Source organism: Podarcis filfolensis (assembly GCF_964270895.1).
Source record: "Podarcis filfolensis genome assembly, chromosome: 17".
In the NCBI taxonomy this organism is placed as follows: Eukaryota; Metazoa; Chordata; class Lepidosauria; order Squamata; family Lacertidae; genus Podarcis; species Podarcis filfolensis.
This window is the reverse complement of record NC_139621.1, coordinates 22,798,117-22,825,597: the sequence shown is the minus strand read 5'-3', so window position 1 is coordinate 22,825,597 and position 27,481 is coordinate 22,798,117. Positions and strand designations below refer to the sequence as shown.

The following is a 27,481-nucleotide window of genomic DNA, read 5'->3' as shown; positions in this document are numbered from 1 at the left end:
CATGAGTCCAAGCTGGTTGAATGAGTAGGCATGACTAGATCTCTGCAGAAATCCAGTGTAGATAGTCTATTAAGGAATAGGAAAATAAGAGAAAAATCATAGGTTGCATTTTTAAAAACAAAACAAAAGCATATACCTCCTGATCCTTGGCCAAAACAGTTGAATAAAGTAATTAAAGACCCTACAAACAAAAGATGATGTACCCTCAGCCAAAGTGGGAGTGGCAAACATCCCACATGGAAAAAGTTGAAAACAACATCTAAAAGCAACCAATTTTATAGTTTTTTCAACATTGATGCATCCAGCCAAATGTGTGTGTGAGCAGAGATGGTTTCTCTCAGATAAGTTGTAAACATAACTTTGTATTTCTGAGAGATTTCAGACTTTGCAGGAGAGAAAGAAGCATGCAAGAATTCAGGTGGCATCTCTGTTTCTTGGGGCTAGAGCTCATCACAGGTTTTCTTATCTGCATTGAGGCGAACCGTATATGTGGGTATTTGTTGGGGGCGGGAGAATGGACAAGAAAAGCCTTCCTTAATGAATAAAAGGATAAAGTCCATAGTAGACAAGGATTTTTAAGGAGGAGAGCAGCTATAGCTATAACTAGTCGGTTTTCTTTTTCTAGACACAAGCAGGTCCTCAACTCCAGCCACATTGATATCTGACCCAGCTACATGCCCAATCATCCCGGGTTGTGAAACGACAATCGATATCTCCAAGGGACGCACCGGTCTTGGCTTGAGCATAGTAGGAGGAGCCGATACTTTGCTGGTTTGTAACAAATGCCTTTCATAACCCCAAACTAAAGAAGGAAAATGCTTCTTTCTTTGACATACCATACTTTTCTGCGTATAAGACTAGGGTTTTGTCTATAAAAATCATATTAAAAATTGGGGCTCGTTTTATACACAGATAATGAAAAGGGGGGACGTGGGATTGGTTGCTGCCGAGAGCCGGAGATTGTTAGTGCGTTATTGGAAGTCTGGTGGTTGAGTGAATTTCAGCAATCTCCTCCGAAAAAGCTCTACAAGTATGGACAATCCACCCCAAAAGAGTTCAGCAACTCTGGGCAATCTCCCCCTCTCCCATTTTCTTAATTTGGAGTCCCCCCAAATAGGGGGTGTCTTATAAAAGGGGGCGTTATACATGGAAAAATACGGTATATAATACGACTCAAATAAATGGATGGAAACAATTGATCTCTAAGTTGGGGAATAAAAATTATGTCCATAATTGCCCTAGGCAGGGGTGTCCCCCCCCCAATTCTGTTTGTTTGTTTGATTGTGTGTGTGTGTTTAGCATCCCTACAAGTGTTACAAAGTTTTTAAACGTATTTGTTGCCACTTGCCACATAAAATACATTTTAAATAATGGGTTTAATCCTTATTATGTTTTATAAGCATTTTAACATTTTTTTCTCAAGTGTGAAATGTTGCTGTTCTAATCTGTAGTGCTCCCGAAGAAGGGTGCTTTGAAGAAGGGTGTTATATAAAAGCAATCTTTATTTCCGTGCACCGTTGAAATTTCACTCACTCTCTCACACACAAACACTGGTGCTTTCCCTCTTTTCGTTTTTCTTGACCACACACTTTCATCAGGACAGCAAATGAAAACTTCTTTAAATACAATTTTTACTTTTGTACCGGAATTTATTCTAGGCACCAGTACTCATGTGTATTACTTTGTGTGTGTGTGTGTGCATTTTCAATTTTACAAATACTAACAAAAAAAGGCCCCCCCCAAAAAAAGACAGAATACAAACAATGTATCCCTTTGGACCCCCCTTTTGTGGTTCCTTTTGTTATTATTTTCCTTCTGCATCTACTCATTAATTCCAATTATTATAAAACCTTAATGAGTCCATAATTCAATTTTTTTACTACAAGATTTCTGTCAAACCTCCTAAAGTGTGTAGTTCTTTACAATAATTTTTCAGATACATTACATACTTTCTCCCATTCCTTAGTAAAATTTGATTCATCTGTATTCTTTTGAGATCTCCACAAAACCCCCTTTTATTCTTTTCTTAGGCTCAAAATAGTTGAACTGAATGACAAACGAAAAGGTCTAGCCAGTTTTATATTTTGCTTTTTAAATCCACAGGGCGCAATTATTATCCATGAGGTTTATGAAGAAGGAGCAGCGTCCAAAGATGGAAGGCTCTGGGCTGGTGATCAGATCTTGGAGGTATTACATTGTGCAACGTACAAGCCATCCTTACATTGCATACTTCTGAAAGTGGGAGTGGGGGCGGGGGGGGAGGAGAAAGGCAGGAGTGGACTAGAGGGGGGGCTATATGCTTCTGACATCTGCCATACAATTGAATCCCAGGTGAACGGAATCGACCTAAGGAACGCAACGCACGACGAGGCCATAAACGTTCTCAGACAGACGCCTCAGAAAGTCCGCCTCACTGTCTACAGGGACGAAGCCCAGTATAAGGAAGAAGACATGTATGATGTGCTCAGTATAGAGCTACAGAAGAAGCCAGGCAAAGGCCTTGGATTAAGTATTGTTGGGAAGAGGTGGGTACATGAGGAGAGCTTCTGGAAGTCTGTTTGGTCTTTGTGTGCAGTGCCGGATTTATGTATAAGTTAAACAAGCTATAGCTTAGGGCCCCACTCTCTTGCGGTCCCCCAAAAAAATTAAAGGGAAAAAAACCTGGATGTACATTTCCAAATATAAGATAAAAAACAAATAAAGTAAAACCTACTTACAGCAAAAGTGTTTTGTGTTGTGTAGGATCCTATTTGTTATGTGCAAAGGGCTTTAGATACCTATTAGGTCGATAAATTACCATATAGCATATATTCAACAAAAAAACAGCGACAAATTGTTGTTGACAAAGGAGAGCAGGACATATAAAGAGCCCCATTACCTTCAGTAGCTTAGGGCCTCATCAAACCTAAATCCGGCCCTGTTTGTGTGCAAGCTAATACAGAGACAACATTGCTAAGAGAAGGTAAAATAAGAACCACCTCCCTTAGCGTTTGAACCTAACACTAAGGGAGGCAATTCTTATTTCACCTTCTTTCACTAATGTTGTTAGTGAGTGCAGCATTGACCTGGAGATATAGTCTTTCTTTCTTTCTTTCTTTCTTTCTTTCTTTCTTTCTTTCTTTCTTTCTTTTTGGAAATGTGAAATACCTTTATTTATTTTTTGGAAATGCATTATATTAAGGTTTATACAGAAAAATACAAAGCTTAATATCTCTCCCCCCCCCCTTTGCTTTTTTCAAACAAACCAAGATCTAGATACAATAAAAACACAAAGGGGTGGGGGGAGAAATAGAGAAAGAAAAATAAATAAATAAATAGAAAGAGTAGAAAATAGGTTAAAAGAGATAGAAAAATAAGATTCAGAAAATAAAGAACTTCTGATTCTTCATCTGTCCGCTATATAAATGCAATATTCACTTTGTCTAATCCAATATAAGACTCAACGAAGATATAGTTTCAACGCACCCCTCACCTCTTGCTTAGCCATGCTGCAAGTCAGCTTCACTTCCTCATTTGTACAACTAAAATAAGAGCTTTCTACCCTTACTGCTTAGGGGTGAGGAAATGTTGTCCCCTTTGGGACTGCATCTGCTATTAAGTCTCTAAGCTTCCTTGTTCGACTAGATAGCAAAGTTGCTCAGAAAAGGGCAAGACAAAGAAGATCCTTTTCTTCTGCAACCCCCGAGACTGAAGAAGCTATTGATAGAGGCATTTTAAAATTACTCCTAAGTCTCTTAACACAAATGTAACCACCGGAACATAATATTTTTACATGCACCAATCTGGAAAGAAGAAAAACAGCTGCCTTGGCAAAGCACTTTTAGATAGCCTCCCACTCCCTGGCTCATATGCACACACATAATTTTATTTGCATGCACACACACATAATTTTATTTGCCCTTCCTCTATTCAAACCATCGGTTCAAACCATCTTCAATAATCCCACTGCAAAAACCTCCAAACAACTCCCTGGCCCTAGAGTCTGTTAAGCAGCTTCAGCTTTTGTAGTTGGAGTCAGTCAGAGCCATACCCTCCTGCCCAGGTTGGAAAAGGCCTCCAAGGCAGGGAGCAGGTCTTCCAGGACTCACAGCCAAGATAGTTCTTGTTTGAGCCACCAGTTACAACAATAAGGACTTCAAAGCACAGCATCACCTGATGTTATTGTGACATCAGATGATTGACAGGTATAAAAACCCTTTCTACCTGTCAGACTTGGCCTGCCAGGGAATCTGGCCCACTAGTCCCCTCTGCTGACATACACAAACCATTCTTACTAAATTCAGCATGTTGTTATTCTTAGTTTTCACACTTTATGACTGCAGAAATAAATTCATATTTGGCAATTGTGTCTATGGCATTGTTACCTTGGTCTCCCTTATTCACCAGGACACCATATTCTGCTGTAAGATCTGCATATGAGAATCCATCCTGTTAGGTTGTATATGTATATGAGAAAGTGCTGAAATCTCATGTTACCCACCAAAATACTTGTTTGATCATTGCTTTTAAAAGCTCGTTCTTAACCAGGTAACTATGTAATGAATACATTCATAAGTTCATAGTAAACCACCTTGGAAATGTCTTCTTGAAGGGCAATATGTAATGTTTTAAATAAAGAAACACAACAAAATATACTTCCATTATTTTGTTTGCAGGAATGACACTGGAGTGTTTGTGTCAGACATTGTCAAAGGAGGCATAGCAGATCTGGATGGGAGACTGATGCAGGGAGACCAGATATTAATTGTGAACGGGGAAGATGTTCGAAATGCTAACCAGGAAGCGGTGGCCGCTTTGTTAAAGGTAATGGCAGAACAATAGAGAAAAACATAACTGCAAAAATGGATACTGGGTCCTCTCTTTTTCCAAAACGAGAATCGCAAACGGAAATAGTGCTGTTGCACTCCCATCTGGCTTGCGGACTTCCCATAGGTATTTGATGGGCCTCTTGCCTGATGTAACAGGGACTCGTAATTCTAGGGACAAGTCTTGTGCAGGGGGGGGGGTTGGTGAGGAGAGGTTGCCACTGTGCACAAGGGCCTCCTGGCAGTGGAGTTGCTGCTACTTCTTGGAAGAGAGGGTTATGGGAAAGTTGGCACTACAACAGCACATTGGTAGGAGGGTATCGACCTCCCCACCACCATTCCTTTAAGTGTGAGTGACTCTGCTGCTGGGAGGCCACCCCTGCTGATCGTTCCCGGTCTCTTCTGGTATTTTCTTAAGGGATGCTAAGGTTGGCATTTTTTAACGTTCCATATTTGTAAAGCAAATGAAAGGCCTAAGTTAAGCAGTTCCTTTTAGGTACGTTGGGGTCACTGAAGACATCAATAGTGGATGTCCTTGCTGAGGGTTAAAGTAGGGACTAAGGCAAACTTCTGTTGGATTTGGAATGTACAGAAGCAAAGCCTGGAATGGCTGAAGGTGGTTTTGCTTGGTTTTCCAAAACAGGTTTCGGCTTGCATTCCTTATTTGGTGAATACTTCTTCATTCTCTGTGTATTTTGGAGTTGATTCTTCTCACATGCCATTCGATGTTGCAGTTAGAGAGGAGCTTCTCCCACTTAAAGCACTCAAAGTATAATTTTGTTACCTTGTCCAAACAGCAATTTGTTAATGGGCATAGCTGGCTGTGAAATACAGCTGATGTACCATCATTATTATGCCATTGCTTCTGTAGGGACCTCCCTCTATGTCCTTGTTGAACCAACTGGCAGGCATGGACAATGTGCAATCTACATGCTCCTTTGTGAGTTTAGACAAGGTTCATGCAATTTTCTCAGCACGGGTGTAATCACACAATGGACAACACTTACAGAAGGTTCAGCTAAGACTTGTGTGAAATGGCCCTTGATCTTCCTTTAACTAAGATATGCCTTTACATCATTATACTCTGGGTTAAGGAATCTGTGTCTTACAAATAATGCCTGCTCTCTAGTGCTCATTAGGTACAGTCAGACTAGAAGTTGGAAGAATAAAGGCAGGCCCATTCCATTCGGAGAGGAGAACGTCTCAGAGCAGCCAGGTTTGTAATTGCTTGCATTGGCTTCATTTGGAACCATCACAAGCATTGTTAAAATTATATAAGCAAATAAAAGGGAATTGATTTCGCAGTGGCAGTGATTTTTCTGTAGAGGCTGAACAGAGATGAATAAACTCCAAGCCAAGTACATAAAAGGCAGTTTTATGTACCCATAGCCATATTGGGTTTATTCTAGCTTTTTTTTTTAACAGCTTAGATCCTCAAAGCTGCTGTGTAGCACAGCCCTGTTCCCAATGCTGTGTAAGGCAAGGCACATCTACAAATGTACTGAAAACTAAGTTGGGATTTAACTGTATGATTTTTGCTGTCACAACTAAACATTTGGGGTATGATCTAGTCCCCCTCCCCTCCTTTCTGTCTCCTCCCATGTACTATGTTGTGCCTGAAGGGATGTTCTGGTGCTAACCCCTCTTCTCACTGTTAGCAGCTGTACTGCATCTGTAGGAGGGCTGTGCATGCCTGATTGGTTGCTCTGCACAGGGAACAGAATTGACCGTTGTCTTTCTCTCTGAGTAACTTGGTTACATCTCCATTCAAGATAGCTGCTGAGAAGTCTGATTTAGCAGGGAAAGAGAGTACAATATCTCACATATCTGGAGGGTTCTTTCACTCCAGAAAAGTGCTTCCTTCTACCGGTACACAGTATTTTTACGCCAAACAAGATACTCTGCCAAGCTCTTGCTCTGACTGCTCTAATATGCTGCAAACTATTAAGTTTGCCATTCACACTTGTATTTTCACTCCCATAGGGGGGACCATGTCCTTGAGCACAACTGGCAGACATGGTCCAAGTAAAATATTACTTACGAAATATGAGACAGTAGTTATACTTGGATGATAAAATATCAGCTTAGTGAGCCAAGTTATGAACAAGCTACATGCAGCCACTTTGCTCCTTCCTCTGCAAGAAAACCAGGAAACCGTTTAGCTATAGTTTCCTGTTGCATCCTAACTAGGAAACTGTGGTTAATGGCTTCCAAAGAAATCAGGATATTAAACAAACTTTAAACCTTGGTTTCATATCCTGGCTTGTATAAAGAGAGGAGTGACCTAGCTGAGTGTGGCTGCACGAAGCTTGTTGGTATTTTGGATTATTAAGCTGGACATCTGAACATGCCATTGTTGATGTAGAAAGAAAACTGGACTTAAGGGATTCTAGTAATTCTCAGTGGTGTAACTCTTTAAGGTCAGCGAGGGAAGCGGCAGCCTGTCATCATTCAGTTTCCCAGGTTCGGGATCCAACCCACCAGAAAGTTATGAAAGTACTCTGAAGAAGAATTCCTGTAAGTTTCAGCTGCTGCTGTTCAAATTCTGTAACTAATATCTTCTCAGTTATTTCTGTGCTGTTAGATACATGCTGTTCTCCCAGCAATCACATGGCATTTTGTGCTTTCATGCTCACGTGTATTGGTCATGTTCCAAAATTTAAAAAATATTTGTGTGTCGGCAGTCACACATCAATTGGATGCTTCTAAAATGGTCGTCGGCTGTGTGCAGGAAATGTCAAGCTATGACTTGCCATTAGATCCCTTAATTGTGCTTGTGTCTGTGAAATCCAGTAGTTCCAATGGAAGAATAAGGAATTATTACTCACCTTTTAATAACAGTAGGAATTTCCATTAGAAGGCACAACTTGAAAAATAAAGATAATCCATTTATATCAGATTATTTCCTAAGAATGTGGGATAATTTATATATAAGATAAAATTAACAAATTTGGCCAGTCAGAGAAGGTAGACAAAAAGAAAACTGATTGATTGAGAAATGGGGCATTTTCATACTGTATTGGAATTTGAAAGTATGGGATTCTATAAAGTGGTACTTTGGGTTAAGTACTTAATTCATTCCGGAGGTCTGTTCTTAACCTGAAACTGTTCTTAACCTGAAGCACCACTTTAGCTAATGGGGCCTCCTGCTGCCGCCATGCCACCAGAGCACGATTTCTGTTCTCATCCTGAAGCAAAGTTCTTAACCTGAGGTACTATTTCTGGGTTAGCAGAGTCTGTAACCTGAAGCATTTGTAACCTGAAGCATATGTAACCCAAGGTACCACTGTATATCCATATGCATTACTGTGGGTAATTTAGTAATCCTCAGTATTGTTTCGGTGGTATTTCTTTCCTTCTATTTATTTTGCCTCCATACAATTCAGATAACAGCTGATATTTCATTATTGTATGAAAATATAACAAATTATCTTATCAACTGAAAGTATACCTATAAAAAGATTTTGTGCACTGGGGATGAAAGCGATATTCATGACAGAACCTCAGTGACTTCAGAAATAAACAAAACAAATCTCTCTTCTTGTTTATTGGCCATTGATTCCCTCTAGCAATGAAATGTTTAAGCCAGGGATGATGGGCAGATTTTGATCTACTTTGTTTTTGACTAGAACTACCAGATATACCAACCAGAGACTGTGGTTAAATTTTTTGCCCCCCCCCAAGAGAGTGGGGCCATAAGCTATAGCTTGTTTAGCTTATATGTAAATCCAGCACTGAGTAGATCCCAATCTTTCTTATGCCCACCCTAATTGAAACAATCAAGAACCAGCTTTTCTTGTGGCAGTATTCAACAGTATAGGAGTACTGCCATTTCTTTTTCTGTTGCCAGGGGCAGCTATTTTTTTGCTGGCACCCACAACACTTTTATCAAGATACAAGTAGCAGCACATCATTTATTATTTTTATTTTACCAAAAAGAGCACTGGTTATTTCTGTGGGGGGGGAAATCAAGCAAGTTCCCCATTGCCTCTGATGTAGCACATAATCCTGACTTTCCAGCAGCAACTTAATGACCAAACAAATGTCATGAAGGAAAGAGGGAGATGTGCTTAAGGAAAAAATTATCATTTTTGTTTGCTTTTAAGTAAACAAGCAAACCTAGAGACTAGCGCTACCAGGTTCCTTAAATTGCTTTGAAAACAATGTAAGCTTTAACAGTGATAAAAAAACAAAATGTTCTGGAGTGCCTGGAAAATAATGTTTCAAAGTTGAAAACACCAGTGATAACAGTGCTGTTTCCCTTTTTAACAGTAGCATCTGAAATACAAGGATTAAGAACAGTTGAAATAAAAAAGGTAAGTAGAACCTAGAAGCTGGTATAAAATTAAGGAGAATTGATTACTAACTTGAATAGATGCAGGATTGCATCATGCATCAATTTGGATATTCTGCTTAATGGAAGATTTCGACTGCATTATATTTTATTAGGGTTTTTTTTTATCAATAGACCTCTCGCACATATTTTGAAGTTACATAACACAAATTCCCATTATTTATCCAAGGAAAGAAAGTTAGGTTTGGAGATTTGAAAATTGCTTCTCTGCCTGATTTTTGGGTGAACCTATCAGTAGTCTTATTTACTTGGCAATTGCAGAATCTGAATCTTCAGAATGTTTTGTATCTCTTCCTTTTACAAACATACCGCCATTTGCATTATGAATTTATATCGTGCTTTTGGTTGGAAACCAGAGAGCTCCTGCTGGCATTCTGAAAAGCTGAGGCATGCCCAGTGGGCAGGTTGGTTTTGTTGCTTTCCTACTTTAAAATAATCCCATATTACTAGCTGCCTTTGTAAGCACCTTCTGTCCCAGAAACAATTTGCCACATGGCATGGAGATGGACGTGCTGTGGAAGAAGCACAAGCCCAAATCTCCCTTGATCATGCACATCTATTTACAAAGCTGTTCCTTATCCTCATCTTTGTCAGGAATCTTCAGATCATTTCAAAACACAAACACTGAGCTTCATAACAGGAATAGAATAAAGTAGGTGCAAGAGCTGTGTTCAAATTCCACTTCCTGCGATGAACTTTTAAAGAAAGGTTTTAAACTGCACAAAACAGCAAGGGGAATAAAACTGGACAAGCGATGCTCTCCAGTGTGGAAACTTTAACTGACAAGAATGCTTGCTTTGCAATGCAGTTGCTATGAAACATGCAGGAAGACGCAGCTGCTCAGATAATGTGGCCCCACGCCATCTGGGCCTTGAGATGCTGACGTTAAAATCCTTGAGCTGAACACAATGGCTAATAAAGCATCAAGTTGAGCTCCTACAGAAGATGTGGGATACAGTTGCAGCAGTGAAAATTCCTCACAGAAAACAAGCTTATTAGACTGTGCAAAGTTGCAGCCATTAAATACTTAAATCTAAAGGCAGCATTAAACAAAGTGCAAGATTCACAGATTGCCATGCTATTCTCCCTCAGCAGGCTCAGAGATTGGACGTTATATGCGCAAAGAAGCACTAGAGGGAGCTTGGCTTTCTTTATATAGCTGTTTCATTTTTACTTCCACATTTTAAAAAACCCACTGGTATTGCAGATAACGGTGTACTGATAAATGTGGGTATGTTTGTTTATACAGTGGTACCTCTGGTTGAGAACTTAATTTGTTCTGGAGGTCCGTTCTTAACCTGAAACTGTTCTTAACCTGAGGTACCACTTTAGCTAATGGGGCCTCCCGCTGCCGCCACCCCGCCAGCATGCGATTTCTGTTTCATTCTGAGGTAAAGTTATTAACCCAAGGTATTGTTTCTGGGTTAGCAGAGTCTGTAACCTGAAGCATCTGTAACCTGAAGCGTCTGTAACCCAAGGTACCACTGTACCATTGTGTCAGGGAACTGTCATCTGAGACGAAGGAGGTGGAAGGGCTCATGGAGGGTGAGAGAGACCACTCAGCGGAGGAGGGGACCAGCAGGGGGAGAAGTGGAGTTCCAAGGGAAAGTGAGTCGGAGGGAGGGCTCAGAGACACTTCAAGCGAGAACAGTGGGGAGGTTTCAGGACCTCCCGTAGGGACACCCACTCCTCGGCGGAAACTGTCACGCCGAGAGTCCAGAAGACGCGTTTCCGTTAAGGAGCTTTTATGCTGGAAGAAGTTCCGTAAACGCCCACTGTCCGATTCTACGAGCAATTGATGGAGCCATGCTTAAGGAGCTCCATCACAGACAGAGGTTTGGGAACTTAGCCAAACTCTGAGGGATCAGGATTTTACGCACAAGCAGCTCACCATCCCATCACAGCAATCGGACAGTCCCTGAAAGCAGCTTGTGCAGAGAGGCATCATGAGCAACCCAGCCGGAGCCGGAGGAGCAGCAGGAGCTGGAGAAAGTCCAAGTCTGGAAGAAAGGTACAGAGTGTTGGAACTCCAGCTAGCAATGCAAACGGCGAGGCTAGAAGAAAGGAGGGCGCAGGATGCAGAAAAGGCAAAAGGCGCTACACTAGCAAGAAAGATGCCAGGAATGGTGCAGAAGTTTGGGGGGGACCCCAGGAACTACCAAGCCTTTAGGACAGAGATGCAGTATGCTCTCGAACTGCAGTTTAACGACTTTCCCGATGAGGCATCGCGAGTGGCGTTTGTGATTGGCCATCTCGAAGGAGGGGCGAGAGACTGGGTCAGGCCCCTGATGGCAGGGAATAGTGACATGCTGAAGGACGCGAGGAAGTTTTTTCGCGCCATGGATTTGATGTTTTCCAGCGAGATTGAACAGGGACTGGTGCGCAGACAATTGATGGCTTGCAAACAGGGGAGCCGATCGGTTCGTGAGTACTGGACTGAGTTTACAATGTTGATACATAAATTGGGGTGGGACCTATCGGCGGAACCCATTCAAATGCTCTTTGAAGAGGGGCTTTCTTCGGCGGTGAAAGACGAACTTTCCCGGGCGCCCAGGGCGGAGTCTATGGACCAGCTGACCAAATCAGCGCTGACCATTGGAGCGCGCCAGGAGGCAAGAGCCTTGGAGAAGCGGGAGGGGAAAGGAGAGCGTTGGAGGGATTTCCGCATTCCAGAGATTCCAGAACCAAGTTTCCCGCCCGGAGAGCCGATGGAGGTTGGAACAGCGCGCGCGCGCGCAGTTTCAAATCCCAGTGAAGAGGAGGAAGTCCAGGAGCCAGTAAAAGCCAACGCCTGTCTGCCACTGTCAGGGCACTGCAGACAGGCCAAGGAGCAGTAAAAGTGCCCACTCCGGAACCTCCAAGACCAGCCCTAGTAATAGAGGTGTGGCTAGAGCTGGCAAACGGATACCCACTGAAGACCAAGGCGCTGTTGGACTCAGGCAGCTCCTGTAATTTTATGAGCAAGGAGTTTGCAGCTGAACACCAGATACAGACACTCCCTTTAAGCAACCCCCTGCAGGTCACCACGATCGATGGGAGGGAGCTGTTGGGGGGAGAAGTTAGCCTACAGACCGTCCCAATGGTTATGAGGGTGGCAAGGCACACCGAAAGGATAGCGTTCAATGTAGCCACCCTGGGAGGGGCGCCAGTCATTTTGGGAATGAGCTGGCTAGCGTTGCATGACCCGCTGGTGGGCTGGCATCAGAGAGTGGTCTCCTTTGGGTCAGCACATTGCCTGGAACACTGCAAAGAGGGGAAGGTGCCAGAAGAGAGACATATTATCCCAGAGGACCACTGGGTGTGTGGTGCGGCCTGGGTGGGGCAAAGAGAACTGGTAGAGGGAACGGTAAATGATGAGTACGCCCAGGATAAGCTCAGAGGTTTAAGGAGAGAGGGAGAAGACCCCGGAGGTTTTGAAGAAAGAAACGGGGCATTGTATTACAAAGGGGTGCTATATATACCCGAAGGGGAATTGAGGGGGAGAGTACTCAAACAGCTGCACGACAATCCCACAGCGGGGCATTTTGGGCAACACAAGACCATGTGGTTGGTGACCAGGGAGTTTTGGTGGCCCAAGGTGAGGGAGGATGTACGGGAGTATGTGAGAAGGTGTGACCAATGCCAGAGAGCCAAAGGAGAAAGGCGGGCACCAGCGGGGTTATTAGAACCGTTACCCACACCAGAACGACCGTGGGAGGCGGTGTCGATAGATTTTATGACTGATCTGCCCAAATCCCAGGGGAAAACCGCCATACTAGTCGTAGTAGACCTGTTAACTAAGATGGGTCACTTTGTAGCTTGCTCACATGCAGTCACGGCGGAAGAGACAGCGAAATTGTTTGTAGAACATATTTTTAGGCTGCATGGCGCCCCCTTGAGGCTGGTTTCCGACAGAGGGAAACAGTTCACGTCCAGATTCTGGAGGAAGCTTATGAGCTTGTTGCACGTAGAGGTCAACTTTTCGACTGCCAGGCACCCTGAGACCAATGGGCAGGCGGAGAGGGCAAACGGTATCCTTCAACAATACCTGAGGTGTTATCTCAATGACAGAGAAAACGATTGGGTCGAAAAGTTGGCACTAGCGGAATTTGCTTACAATAATGCAGAGAATGTGTCCACCGGGATGAGCCCCTTTTTGGCTAATTATGGGTGCCACCCCAGGGCGTTTCCAGGGGAAGGAGGAGAGAGATGGAGTGTTCCGGCCGCGGAACTTTTTGTAGAAGAAATGGAAGCGATCCATCGTCAACTCCAACACAACTTAGAAAGGGCCAAAGAAGAATATAAGAGGCAGGCAGACAAGAGCAGAAGGGAAGGCGAAACAATTAGGGTGGGGAGTAGGGTCTGGCTATCAACCCAAGGATTGCCGTTCAAGGGGGGTTGCAAGAAATTGAGACCCAAAACATTGGGACCATTTGAGGTCATCCAACAGGTCAACCCAGTGGCTTTCAGACTCCGGTTACCGAACCACATGAAACTGCACCCAGTATTCCACAGGTCATTACTGTCACCGTACAGGGGGGAAGGTGAAGGGGTATCCACACGGGGGCCAGCCATAGAAGAAAGGGAAAGCCGCAACTATGTGGCGGAAATCATCAACTCCAGGTGGAAGGGTAATCAGGTGGAGTATTTGGTCGCGTGGGAAGGGGAACCGGAGTCGGAAAACACCTGGGTGAAGGCAGAGGAGGTACAGACTCCGAGGAGGAGGAGTACTTGGAAACCGGAAACAGCAAAAGGTGGAGGGAAGTGTTCGAAACTTCGGAAGATGAGGGAGGTTCCTTCAGGGGTTTTGCTCCCTCGCCTCCCGCAGAGGAGGGGAGGGAAGGGGGTGAAGGGGGCCCTGGAGGGGAGGTGGATGTCAGGGAACTGTCATCTGAGACGAAGGAGGTGGAAGGGCTCATGGAGGGTGAGAGAGACCACTCAGCGGAGGAGGGGACCAGCAGGGGGAGAAGTGGAGTTCCAAGGGAAAGTGAGTCGGAGGGAGGGCTCAGAGACACTTCAAGCGAGAACAGTGGGGAGGTTTCAGGACCTCCCGTAGGGACACCCACTCCTCGGCGGAAACTGTCACGCCGAGAGTCCAGAAGACGCGTTTCCGTTAAGGAGCTTTTATGCTGGAAGAAGTTCCGTAAACGCCCACTGTCCGATTCTACGAGCGATTGATGGAGCCATGCTTAAGGAGCTCCATCACAGACAGAGGTTTGGGAACTTAGCCAAACTCTGAGGGATCAGGATTTTACGCACAAGCAGCTCACCATCCCATCACACATTGGATTGGTTACAAAGAATTAGGGCAGTAGGAATAGAACAAAGGTAACAATGAAATGCTAACTTGGCTGAATCAAGCCAATTCAAAGTGTTGGTGCTGATCTGTATATCTTCGGAGTGTCTCCACCCCCATCGTTTGGCCCAGAGACTGAGGTCCAGCTCCGAGGGCCTTTTGGTGGTTCCCCCACTGCATTAAGTGGACTTACAGGGAATCAGACAGAGGGCCTTCTTGATAGTGGTGCCCACCCTGTGGGTCACCTTCCTGTCAGATGTCAAGGAAATAAACAACTATCTGACTTTTAGACGGCATCTGAAGGCAGCCCTGTATAGGGGAGTTTTTAATCTGTTATCAAGATAACCAGGTGACAGCAAAAACTGCAAAAAAAAAAAAAGTAGGGACAATTAAAATATATTATTTGATCAACTTTCTAACATTGCTCAGGTCTTTTTTAATCAAAAGAAAGCCTGTTGCTTCACATGTCTTAACTGTGGTTAAAAGATTATGTATCAGTTCTGTCATTTGTACTGATGATACGTCTAGAACGTATTTCATATCTAAGCATTTAGCTTTATCCTCAGTATATTGTATTTTATTTTATTGCTATGGCTAGTGGCTGATGCAAATAAAGTTTCTATGTCTTATGTCAAGCTGTTTGAAGCAGCCCAGAGTAGTTGGGGCAACCCAGTCAGATGGACAGAATAATAATAATAATAATAATAATAATAATAATAATAATAATGTGGAAGTTTAGATGGAAAGCCTTTGGCCGTAGATGGGGATGAAGGGAGTTGTAGCTCTGATTTTAGAACTTGCACAAAACGATTCGAGTGTTGAATAATAGCAGCTTTTCTTTTGTTGTTGTTGACTTTGTGTTACAGGGCCCTTCAGATTCCTTGGGAGTTAGTATTGCTGGTGGCGTCGGAAGCCCTCTTGGAGACGTTCCGATTTTTATAGCCATGATGCATCCTAATGGAGTTGCAGCTCAAACTCAGAAATTGAGGGTAAGAAAAGAATAAAACAAAACCTTTAAAATGAAATGTTCTAACTGCAAGATAACAACTTCAGTTGTTGCTTTTCACCCTCAAATAGGTGTCTTGGGGGGGGGGTGTCTAGCAAATGGTGTGGCAAATTCCAGAAAGGCTGTAGACTCACTTCAAAGGAAGAAGGCAGGGTCTTTTCGTTTCTTGGCCCATTCCCACATTGAAACTACATCAGTTGCAGAGCACATTGAACATCTCAGAAAGGATGGTGTCGAATGCAGAAACCTGTGAACCCCTCCCACTTGGTTGGCTCAGAAATCTTAAGACACTGCATGGATGGATGAAAATTTCAAGCAGGGTTGCTTGATGGTGCAAGCAGAATAAAGGTGGATCCACCTCAGGTTGACTCCCCAACTTGATTCCGCCACACCCTCACAAGCAGGCTCCCCAACTCAATTTTGTTTACGCACACCAGCTGCTAGTATGTCATTTGTTTTCACAGGCATGGTTTTGACGGCCACATTCAGGGAAGTTGCTAGAGAAGGACTTTTGCCTCAGAAGTCTTTTGCATGGATGGGCATTTGTGCCGAAGCAGCAGTTTTTCATGGTGCAGACACTGAAATAGGCTCCCAAGGGAGGGAAGCACCTGTGGATGTAGTCTGTGAACCCACAAACACCTGGCTTGTGGCCGGATCTTACGTTATACTCTCATGTGTATATATATATATATATATATATATATATATATATATATATATATATATATATATGATTTTCAAAAATAAAGAAAGAAAAAAGAAAATAAACATACATCCAAAGATCATACAGAATCCACATATCGAGATTACTCTGAATCGCCTGACTTCCCCCCCATCCCATCCATGGGTCCTCTTAATTCTGTTTTCAACTGAATATCAATACTTCTCCATATTTTTCATCTTCCTAAGTTATCTGTACTTTCTGTTATATTACAAGTTGTATTTAGAATCCTGCTCATGCTTTGACCTGTCTGCAATGATTTTGCATATGCATTATAAACATTTCCCATTCTTTTTAAAAATATCTTGTCCTCTTGGTTCCTGAGCTTCCCAGTTAATTTTGCCATTTCGGCATAGTCCATCAACTTGATTTGCCATTCTTCTTTGGTTGGGGTTGTCTCTTCCTTCCATCTCTGGGTGAGCAGCATCCAAGCGGCCATTGTAGCATACATGAACAATTTCCTCTGGTCTTTTGGGATCTTGGTACCTATAATTCCTAGTAAAAACGCTTCTGTTTTTTTTTAACAAAGGTTATTTTAAACATTTTTTTCCCATTTCATTATATATCATTTCCCTTATATATTTTTTATTACATTACTATTCCACCACATGTTATACTCTTCATGAGCGACCTTTTTAAAGACCATCTTCCTTGCTTGCTTATAATTCTGGAGGCAGGAGCAAGTTCTCATTTTTTTATTTTTTATTTTGCTATTATTCCTGCAATCAGCAAAGGCTGAAAACCCCTTGAAATATACACTTGTCCCTTGTCATCTTCAAAACCCTCACAATACAATGAAGCTTCCAGCATCTTCACAAAGGGAAGAAGGGAATCACTACCGAGAATTTTTCCATCTGTCTTTGCAATGGACAGGAGAAGCTGAGCACAAAATAAACCACCACCTGAGCAATACCTTATTTTTAATGGTACAGACATAAAGTGCTTTCCCGAGCTGCAGTTCTGTGGCAAGCACTTGGCAATGCAGAATGTGTATCTGTGGTGATCTGTACTTAGGGAAGCAGTTTCAAACCTGCCTTGAAATGGGAAGGGGGTTGTTAAAAGTCCTCTTTGCCCAGTGGCTTTCAAGAGGCCAACTTGATATCATTGACATCTGACTTCTCTTCCCCCACCCTTCCCTCTTTTATATTCCAGGTAGGGGATAGGATCGTTAGCATCTGTGGAACACCAACCGAAGGAATGACTCATTCTCAGGCTGTCAGCTTGTTAAAAAATGCTTCTGGCACTATTGAAATACAGGTAAAAAAAAACACAACAGAGACAAAAATAAAGATTGCCCACAGAGCTATTCAGAACATTTATTCAAACTTTGTTTTCAAGGACAGAAATTATAGCCTTTGAGGGTCTGAGTAGAATTTAGCTTCCAGTGGCTGTAATTTAATATATTTTGTCCATGGAATGGTTTATCCATTTTGATGAACGGTTAGTAGCCACAGTGTTTCATTGTTGTTGTTTTTCACACGGTTTGTAATCAACGTGTTTCTTGAAACTGCTTTCGGCTGCAATTATAGGCAATGGTATGCATAGGGGAGAACTGGAAGCATAACTGAAGGTGTTTAGCAGCTGATCGCATGGATGAACAGGCAAGCGATTCCCTGTTAAAGGGAATAGCTTTTTACCCAGTCCACTGTGCGAACTTCTGTTTGCCCAGTCCACTGTGTGGCTGGTAGCAGGAGGGGAAAAAAATCTAAACAGCTTTCAAAGCACAAATATTACTTTCTGAGCCATGGGAGCCCAGGTAGTTTCTTTATGTCACACATGCAAGCCATAATTGGATCTTCACGGGCATTCAAGATATCAGATGGTCCAAAAGCCATGGGTACACTTGGAAACTTGTCAGTTCTTTCCAAATTCAGGCCTGTTTGCTTTAGGACATTTCCACATAAAGCACAGGACGTTAAGGGTCTTGGTGTGCATAGGTGTGAGCCTGCTGTGGTTAGATGTGCAACCTCTAAGCATCAGGCTCAGTTGAGATGCATTATTCCTCTTTGCAGCCACAGAAGCTGCGCACAGCCCTTATAAGTTACCTTTGTGGCAGTTGCAAAGTTGCCTCCCAGCACTATTCTAGAAAAGTGTTTCAAACTTTAAAAAAAACACCTGATCGGTAAAAAAAAGGGAGAGGGCACTGAAGAAATGTTAAACTTGCAAAGCACTTGAATAAATTTAACCTGTCTGAAGCATGGAGGTAGGACCAAATAGGAAATGAAAATCATGTTGGTAAGAGAAAAAGCCAAGCTTGCTCGGAAGGAAAACACACAAACACAAACTGACCCTCATGTTTTTAGGTAGTGCATCTGTGAGCCTTAACAGAGCAATTGCTCTCAGAGTTCTGGGTGGAACCACAGGTGCAAATCTGTCTCTGAAACAAGCATGTATGAATTAAAGAAAACACTCAGAAGCATTTGGCGAAGTGTCTGTGGCATCAAACACTATACAAATCTCGGGGTGCATTTGGTAAAAAAAAGAATGGAGGACACAGAAGCATTCAGTTGATGTTGCCCCATCAGTTTTAGTCCATTTCCTGCTACAAAATCTTGCGCATTCTCACAAGAGCAACCCTGTCCGTATCCAAAGCAAGGCACCATTTGTCTGGCTTGGGAACCAGAAACAGTAATGCTGCTATTGTGTTTGTAAATCACCTAGGAAGTGCTTCATATTTCCATCTGCATCTTAAAAATGTCCTTGCAAGCACATACAAAAGCCTCAGATCCTGATCAACACCTGATCAACACCTGAGACTTGCACGCTTCTTCCAGTGACGGGCTCAAGCTCCTTGGGCTTCTCCCTCTGAGAAACATGCACAGGTCAATCCTTTAGATTTTGCAGGGAGGAGAAGCAAGTGAGAAAATAACAAGCGCAACTCTCCCACCGATTCTGACATCCTCCACTCTCTTGCCTGCCCATAACAACTGTGGGGCTTCTCTGCATGCTGTTTTCATGTGATAATCTGTGTACTCGTTTCATTTATATTTAAACTGAATCTGCAGGTTGTAGCTGGTGGAGATGTCAGTGTCATAACCAGCCAGCAGCAAGATCCACCAACATCTAGCCTTTCGTTTGCTGGGCTAACAACAAACAGCATCTTTCAAGATGATTTGGGGTGAGTGGCTATGCTGAAACTGGTATCTTAACGGGGGGAGGGTGGGTGGGGTGGTCCCATCCATTGGCATATGTTCCCGTGACCAACCAGTCACCTCTTCATGTGACCTTTGGAGCAAAAAGATCTGCCCATCCTTGATTCAGAGTGGCTGTTGCTGGACTTCACCTTTCCGCATCTTGCCTTACAGACCTCCACAGTATAAAACCATCACTCTGGATCGGGGACCCGATGGCTTGGGCTTCAGCATTGTAGGCGGGTATGGAAGTCCTCATGGAGATCTGCCCATTTATGTTAAGACTGTGTTTGCAAAGGTATGCGCCAAGATCAAATTTTTGCTTTAATTAAGTTGTTACTGAAGATTTTATTGTGTTACCAAACAAACAAGGAGAAGTACATATAGTGTCTCCACTTTCAATTCATAGAGGTTTTTTCACAGCTCGTTCACATTTGGTATGAGTGTCATAAGCCTCTTGCGGTTGGGAGGAAAGAAAGGGGGAAGAAAGAGAGAAGTAGGGTGATGGGGGGGTTTTCATTTTGTTCCATTGCATAGTGTTAGTGCAGGGCAGGCATGTCCAACTGGTCGATCATGATCTACTGGTTGATCACGTGATCCTGGTTGATCATGACGTGCCCCGCCCTTGTTGCTATTTCCCCTCGCTGCCACCGGTGCTTTTGTGAATGCTTTGATTCCCTGCATCTGCAGGCAGAGTGTGTGAAGGAGTGAGAACTCACTCCCCCTAAAAAAAGCTCAACAACTATGGGCAATGGCAATGGGTAGATCACCCCCTGTTTCCTGTTTTATTATACTGGGAGTAGATCACAGTCTCTATAGAGTTAGACGTGCCTGGTGTAGGGATAGATCATTGTCTTTTTGTGTTGTGTATGTGATAAAGGGGAACCACACCTGGGTGAAGGTGTCCTCCTTTGCTTGTCCCCATGCTAGTTTAAATTTAAGACTCCCACTTCTCGGAATTAACATTTCAAATACAGAAATACAGTTTGTATTTCAATTTATATCTTTTCTAATTTACTCGTGGGTCAAAAACAATCACCCCAACTTGTGTGTGTGTTGTAGTTGTTTTAATTGCTGTATAAACTTGCTGCTGGTGCTGCAGTAAGCTGCAGGCACAATCCAGTACTTGGCTGCTTTTCAATTTCAGGGTGCCGCAGCAGAAGATGGGCGCTTGAAGAGAGGGGATCAGATCATTGCCGTCAATGGGCAAAGCTTGGAAGGCATCACACACGAAGAAGCGGTGGCTATTCTGAAAAGGACGAAGGGAACGGTGACCCTGACTGTTCTCTCTTGAACCCTCTTCCCCGAAAATTCGGGTCAGCACAGTTACTCTGTCCACATTCCACACAGCAAAGAGAATGGAAATGCTTATATCGTTCTCTTGCTTACTGCAGCTGCCAGATTGTTTGACATCATAGGTGGAAAACACAACAACAACAAAAAATGATCTTATTTTTATATGCAGTAGAAATAGTTTCTTGCTGTCAAGGTACAGAGGTTGGTTTCTGTAGCATAGGACAGTGGCAGGAGAACTTGAGAGCAGTACTAATAGAATCAAAAGGGGAGGGAATCAATGAAAGGAGAAACAGATAAAGTAATTATGAGACACTTGATGTGTGATGGTGGGGGGGGAGGGTATGTTCTGAAATTCCGAAAATGTGTGATCTTTGGCTTTGGCAACGTTAAATTTCCAAACATCAGCTAGCCAGTCATGACCTCTGACAACAAAGGAACCTCTCAAGGCTGTGTGTCAGTCAGTCTGATTTAAGTTTACCACTGTTCTTTAGCTGTGTCCATCTGTGAAACTTAGACAAGTTCCTTTCTGCAATATTATTGCTAGGGAGCAACACTTTTAAAAGGGTCGTGTTGGAAGCTTGCTGGATATTCATGAGAATCATAAGACTGGGTTGGACTGCCTGGCCTTTTTTTAATGGTAGCAAAACGTCAATCACTGAATAGGATATGTGTGTGCTAGCAATGCCTGTCTGTTGCAAAGGTCGCAAAGATACAGTGCAACTCCTCTCCCTTCCCTATGGAATCCCTGGCAGTGATAGGAATGCTGTCCAGGATCAGAGGTATAGACTTTGGGGAGGGGCAGCTTTAGCCCCTTTCAGTGGTGTAGCTGTTTGTTCTGTCCCACAGAACTAAATGGGGCTCTCAATATTTAATGCCACGCTCCAGATTTCATTTATTAAGTCTTGGAGTGTAATAAACCTCCATAAGAACTCTCCCTATAAAACACATGTCCTAACAGTCATCATGGAAATTGCTAATCCTTAATTAATTTTAAAATTAAAGCATTCAGTATATGGTTGCAGAGAGAGAGAGAGAGAGAGAGAGAGAGAGAGAGAGAGAGAGATGGGAAAGTTGACTGTATTGCTGTTAGCAGAGGTGGCTCTAGGGGTATGGCAACTGGGATGGTCACACTGTGCACTGAGCTTTCAGGGTGCCGAAGCAGGCATGCCAGTATTACTCCAATGGAAAGTGAGAGGCGACGGCGGCACGTATTTGGGTGATGCACAGGGTGCCACTGAAATTTGAGATGCTAAGGTCCGCCACTGCTGTTAGAAGACAAATTTAAAGGAAACGATTTGGAAATACCTAGTTGTGTCATTGTGGCACCTGACTTAGAATATTTGGCAAGCCTAACTAAGAAAGTATGTATAGCGGCATGCCAAATAGGTGTTTGAGGCAGCCACAGTTAACAAGACTCTAAGCGGAGTTCCAGAACTCCAGAAATAATCAAGGAATGAGATGTTGATCTTTTACAAGAATGTTTTCCATCTCAAGAGATTTCATCAAAGCAGTTAGTTAGCTGCTATGTAAACCTGTCTATCAGAACGGTTGTAGTCTTCACTCCAAATGCATAATGTCTTTGCACATGTGCCTGGGAGCCTCTTAGGGTACAAGAAACACCAGGGCAACACAGTCTCTGCAGGAAACAAGTACAGCTACTTTGCTGTACTTAAGTTCTCTGTAGGAGCCATGGTGACACCTGTTCATGATGATTGGAATTTGGGCTTAAGAAGGATGTTCCTGCAGCTGAGATGAACTAGCAGACCTGGAGCTTTTCTTTTTCTTTTCTTGCCTCTGAAGCATGTGAACTTGATTCACTTGCCTAGGCTCTAAGGCACAGGTAAGAAACCTGTGGCCCTACTACTTACATCTCTGACCTGGGGCTGGTGGAAGTTGGAGTCCAACAACAACTGGAGGACCATCATGGATGTCTTCTCCCTGCCCCAAGGTAATGCCTTATATTAAGTCAGACTCTTGGCCTATCCAATTATATACTGCCAATGCTGGCTCTCCTGGGCCTCAGTCTAGGATCCATTTAACTGAAGACCCCAGCATCTAAACCTTTAAACTTTCTTTGGATAAGGAATCTGCACTGCCATTGAGCTCCTCCAACAGTGAGCCATAATGGAGTCATATACCCAGCCACCACCATCTTGTTGGCATCTGCTTTCTCTTTATAATACCCAGTAGTCTTAATGACATGGGCTAATGTGTGGCAGCAAGTCAGGCTGGAGGAGGCTTCTGGGAAGGGGTTGTATTAGTTGGTCCCTGCAGTCCCTGCCAGCCCTATGATTTCAAGAGTATGTCTTATGAACCTGTGAAATCTGCAATACAGGGAGCACTTGCAAAATGCAGCAGTGGTTTGAGAATGCTGTTGCTCCGACCAGCAGAAGTAGAAAAATCCAGGGGTCGCATCCAGTTTGAGTTTTTAGAGGATTAGATTGGCTAAAGTCTGCCCATGCCTGCTGTTTTTATGTTGTGTATACATGAACATACTGCAGATATCTGGTACACCATGTACTTGAAAGATGAATACTGTTCTTAATCGCTGCTCCACTTCAGAGTTTATTTATGCAGAAAGTAGTACTTCATAAGAGGTAACTTTCCTATGAACAAATGTCCCGTAATGTCCCAAATCCCTGCCACTGTCCATGATGTTGAATGCTTGATCATAATTTAGTTCTTTGAGCATTGTGAACAAAACCAGCTCAAATAGCCCACAGTTTTGGGGAGTGAAAGTGTGAGAAACGCTCAAAGAGTAGCACTAGGATGTTGAAGGTAAACAAGGAAGACTCACACATTAGTCTACAAACAGGAGCTGCTGTTTGTTGGATGGAGGATTTATCAGGAAGAAGGTTTATGAATCAGGTAATAAGTAAGTAAACATCTGCTAGCACAATCCTAAATGTGTTATAACTCAGAAGCCAAACCTTAAGTTTAAGCCTGAGTTAAGTCCCATTAAACACAGTGGGGCTTAACTTCGGAGTAGATATGTAGGATTACTCTCTCATGACTTTATGCTTGTAGCCTGCAAAACATTTCCTACTCCTCTGACAACACCTACTCCAAGTCCTCTTCTGTAGCTCTCCAATTTCCTTCACCCAGTATCTTTGTCTGTGCTATACACTCATCCAAGCAGGGAAGGTTCACATTTTGTGAACATCTTTTTCCTCCTGTGATAGATGCTGCCCCTTCAGAGATTTTAGGTCTGTAGACTTCTTTTTTGTGTGGGGGAGACACTGCAGAGGGGAAAACACACACCATGCATTCAGTTCCCCTCCACGTCTAGGCAAATGTTTCCAATGCAAGACTTTTCACAGTCTACAGCAGGGGTCAGCAAACTTTTTCAGCAGTGAGCCGGTCCACTGCTCCTCAGACCTTGTGGGGGGCTGGACTATATTTTGAAAAATAAATAAAAATAAATGAACAAATTCCTATGCCCCACAAATAACCCAAAAATGCATTTTAAATAACAGGACACATTCTACTCATGTAAAAACACGCTGATTTCCAGACCGTCCGCAGGCCGGATTTAGAAGGTAATTGGGCCGCATCTGGCGCCCGGGCCTTAGTTTGCCTACCCATAGTCTACAGCAGGGGTGGCCAACTCCCAAGAGACTGCAATCTACTTTCATAATTAAAATCTGGCAGTGATCTACCCCCTTTTTTTAGGGGTTCATCTTAAGGTTTTTGAGCTTTTTTGGGGAGGAAGGCCCCGTTTTTGTGGGGGGTCAGGTCAAAGTTGGTTTTGGGGGGTTAAGGAGCAGGCTTTCTGGGGGAGGAGAGTTCTGGTTTTTTTTTGGGGGGGGGAACCAGGGGAAGTAGGGGTTAAGTCACTCACATTGCTATGGATGAAAACAGTCACAAAGACAGAGTTTCCTCTTCCTTTCCTGAGTTCAAACAACAATGCAGGACGGCAGGAGGGGGCAGGGCAGGAGTCAGATTTACCAACGCAGAAAGGGAGCCAGAAATCGACCATGATCTAACAAAACATCATGGGGATCTACCAGTAGATCATGTTCGACCTGTTGGACATCTGTGGTCTACAGCTTTGTTGTTACACCTTGCCTGAAAATGGCATCTTTCCCTTCCTAATAACAATGTAATCATGATGCAGATATTCTGATTTGGCTCCGTAATGTTAATGAGAGGCAAGGAAATTGCTTCAGAGAAAGTGAAATTCCTATTCTGGAAGTACTGCTCATTCTGAATTAGATTTGTCAGCCCCCATCAACTGGCTGTGCGTTGACGTTATTGTTACTACAAAGGAAGGCTAGTTTCAAAGCAAAATTTTGCACCGCAACTGCAGTTAGTTGGGGCAATGAATAGCACTGAACTAGCATTTTTAAAAAATAGCTTTTAGAAGTCTTTCAGGAAACACTTTGCTCACCTTCGCAAAACACCCTTTTCACACTGGAAATGTCTGTCAAAGAACGTTTGGTTCTGCACTACACTTTAATAAAACTTTGCAACTTTTACAGCTGAGTTAGGTAAAGCTTAATGTGTGCAACAGAAATTTTCAAATGGTAAAAAATAGGTTCTCTTCCTGAAGCAGTATGTTGTGTTTGCTGTTGTAGCAACGTTAAACCACTTGGTGCAAAAAAAAAAAAAAGGGAAAAGGAAGAGGTTCATACATCTTAAGAGCACAGGTGTTCCTTCTGTTTTCCACTATTTCAAGAAAACGCCAGAAGGCTGTTGATATTGAATTGTTGCTACTTTATGACACAGACAGTTTAAAAAACAAACCTGAATTAGAATATTTAGGAATACACTCACTTTTTCTCAGAATAAGAGAAAAATAAAATTAGGGAATTTTCCTCAGACATTCTTAGCCGGTAGCTCAGCGCAGCTTAATTAAAAAGAAGTCCTTTGGTATCATTAATTACTTTCAGATACTACATGGGCGTAGAGTGAGAGAGACTCTTTGTAAAGTACTATAACTGGAAACAATCAGTGTTGAATCATTGTCTTGTATGTACTAACAGCTTAGAGTGTGTTATACCTACCTTACCGTATGTGAAACCACTTGAAATATTCTCTATATTTGTAACAGATGTAGTGTACAGATATTTTATTATGGCGTTCATGTTTAAATGCAGATTTAGTTTAATAAATGTGAAGCTATCTATGGTGAACAAGTGAGATTTCAGGTGTCTTGGTTGTTCCTGTAAGGATAAGGTGGGCAACAGAATGGCGAGCAGGTGCAAATGTTCATTCCATAAACACCTGAGGGAATACCTTTGTTGCCATGCTTATTTAATAAATGCAATATACAGATGTCACAAAGAATCCATTCTTGTGTTACAGCCCCCATATTGAAGGCAATTGAGTAGAGGTAGACAGATTTATAGAGGACAAGGCTAATGCTCCCGTTGCTCGGTCCCTGCTCCTGCCAACCTAGCAGTTCGAAAGCACATCAAGTACAAGTAGATAAATAGGTACCACTCTGGTGGGAAGGTAAACGGCATTTCTGTGTGCTGCTCTGGTTCGCCAGAAGCGGCGTAGTCATGCTGGCCACATGTATGCTAGCTCCCTCGGCCAATAAAGCGAGATGAGCGCCACAACCCCAGAGTCATCTGCGACTGGACCTAATGGTCAGGGGTCCCTTTACCTTTACCTTACATCTTGTGGCAGTCAGTTCCATAGTTTCAGTATGTCTGATGAAGGAATTTCTTTTGTCCTGAATCTTCCAGAAGTCAGCTTTATGGGATGGCCCTGGGTTCTAGTATTATGAGGGAGGGAGGAAAACTCCTCTTACTCCATGACACACATAATCTTACACATCTCTGTGCTATCCCTGCAAATCCGTTTGTTGTTGTTGTTGTTGTTTGTTTTTACATGCTTAGGATTCTTAAGACTATAGCACATTCAGTATTTCCCATGGCCAAATTCCTCGACACATTTGCTAGTGGGGGGGAAAGCAGATTTGTGAACTAGACTACCGTTTTCCAGCATCTGCAGCCCTCAAGAAGGTTGCAGGCTGCTCAGCTCAATTAACATTTGCCTTCCCATCTGCATTTCACATGGCATCACCTGCTGTCAGCTGCAAACATTTCAAATCACTGGCAGTATGGAATTACTATCCAACCAACTGAGAATGTATTGAATAGAGGTGGCGGCAGGAGAAAGCTGTTCAGCCTGAGGAACTGATGAATAGCCCATGTTGGGAGATTAACCTGCTGTTTTTTTAAGTGAGTTTTCAACCGCAAGCAACAGCAAGCAAAAGGAAGCCATGCTCGCCTTCAATCAATGGGATTTAAATGTTTGTGTTTTTGTGATTTTTACAAAAAACACACACTAGAGAGCAGTAGAGAACCAAGCTTTGCTTCCCTAATCCAGTTACCTGGTTAAAAAACAGTAGGAATCCTAAAACTTCTTCTTTGCTATGGCGTTGACCCAGAAACACAGAAGAGCAGAAAAGAGTTGTCCCATAAGCATTAATTACTCACGTACTCGGGAGTTTCATCAGTGGGTGACTTTGTATTGTGATGTGTGCCTACGTTTTGAACTTTATTTCAAAATGAAAATTCCACACTCTCAAACACATCAGAAAAACAAAGAGGTCATTTTGCTATCTCTTGGTTTTCAAAGAGAAATGCAGCTCTGATGCTGATCTAACAATACACTGTACAGAAGCTGGTGAAATATTTGGAGTTCAGGTTTCCAGGGTTCATGAAGTTTTCCTCAGAGACGGGGTAAGCTTTCTATGCCCCCAAATTGTTCTCTTGTTTGGACTAAAGTCCAGCTGAGGAAGGCATCCCAGCTTTCACCTATCTCCAAAACATGCTCTTTGCCTACCTTCTGGTTACCAGAACATCCTTCCACTTAAAACGACTTTCCTGGCCTCAGCAGGAAGGAAAGCAACATATGGGGAGAGAAAAATGCCATGGCTC

At 43.0% G+C, this 27,481-nt stretch overlaps 1 protein-coding gene across 45 annotated transcripts in view; it reads left to right on the top strand.

The window, feature by feature from the left end:
* MPDZ (multiple PDZ domain crumbs cell polarity complex component) overlaps window positions 1-25,730 on the top strand; it is a 113,939-nt gene extending 88,209 nt beyond the window's left edge. For 25 of the 45 annotated variants that reach the window (XM_083592641.1, XM_083592647.1, XM_083592636.1 and 22 more), the window contains 12 exons: window positions 626-771; window positions 2,104-2,187; window positions 2,332-2,525; window positions 4,656-4,803; window positions 5,935-6,021; window positions 7,226-7,322; window positions 9,078-9,121; window positions 15,301-15,423; window positions 17,314-17,418; window positions 19,167-19,279; window positions 19,467-19,590; window positions 20,440-25,730. In XM_083592641.1, the coding sequence (XP_083448767.1) occupies window positions 626-771; window positions 2,104-2,187; window positions 2,332-2,525; window positions 4,656-4,803; window positions 5,935-6,021; window positions 7,226-7,322; window positions 9,078-9,121; window positions 15,301-15,423; window positions 17,314-17,418; window positions 19,167-19,279; window positions 19,467-19,590; window positions 20,440-20,586 (1,412 nt within the window). In that variant the 3' untranslated portion in view covers window positions 20,587-25,730. The remainder of the gene's footprint in view (window positions 1-625; window positions 772-2,103; window positions 2,188-2,331; window positions 2,526-4,655; window positions 4,804-5,934; window positions 6,022-7,225; window positions 7,323-9,077; window positions 9,122-15,300; window positions 15,424-17,313; window positions 17,419-19,166; window positions 19,280-19,466; window positions 19,591-20,439) is intronic. The other 20 variants (XM_083592628.1, XM_083592655.1, XM_083592623.1 and 17 more) reach the window with 3 other exon arrangements.
* The last annotated feature ends 1,751 nt before the right edge of the window (window positions 25,731-27,481 follow it).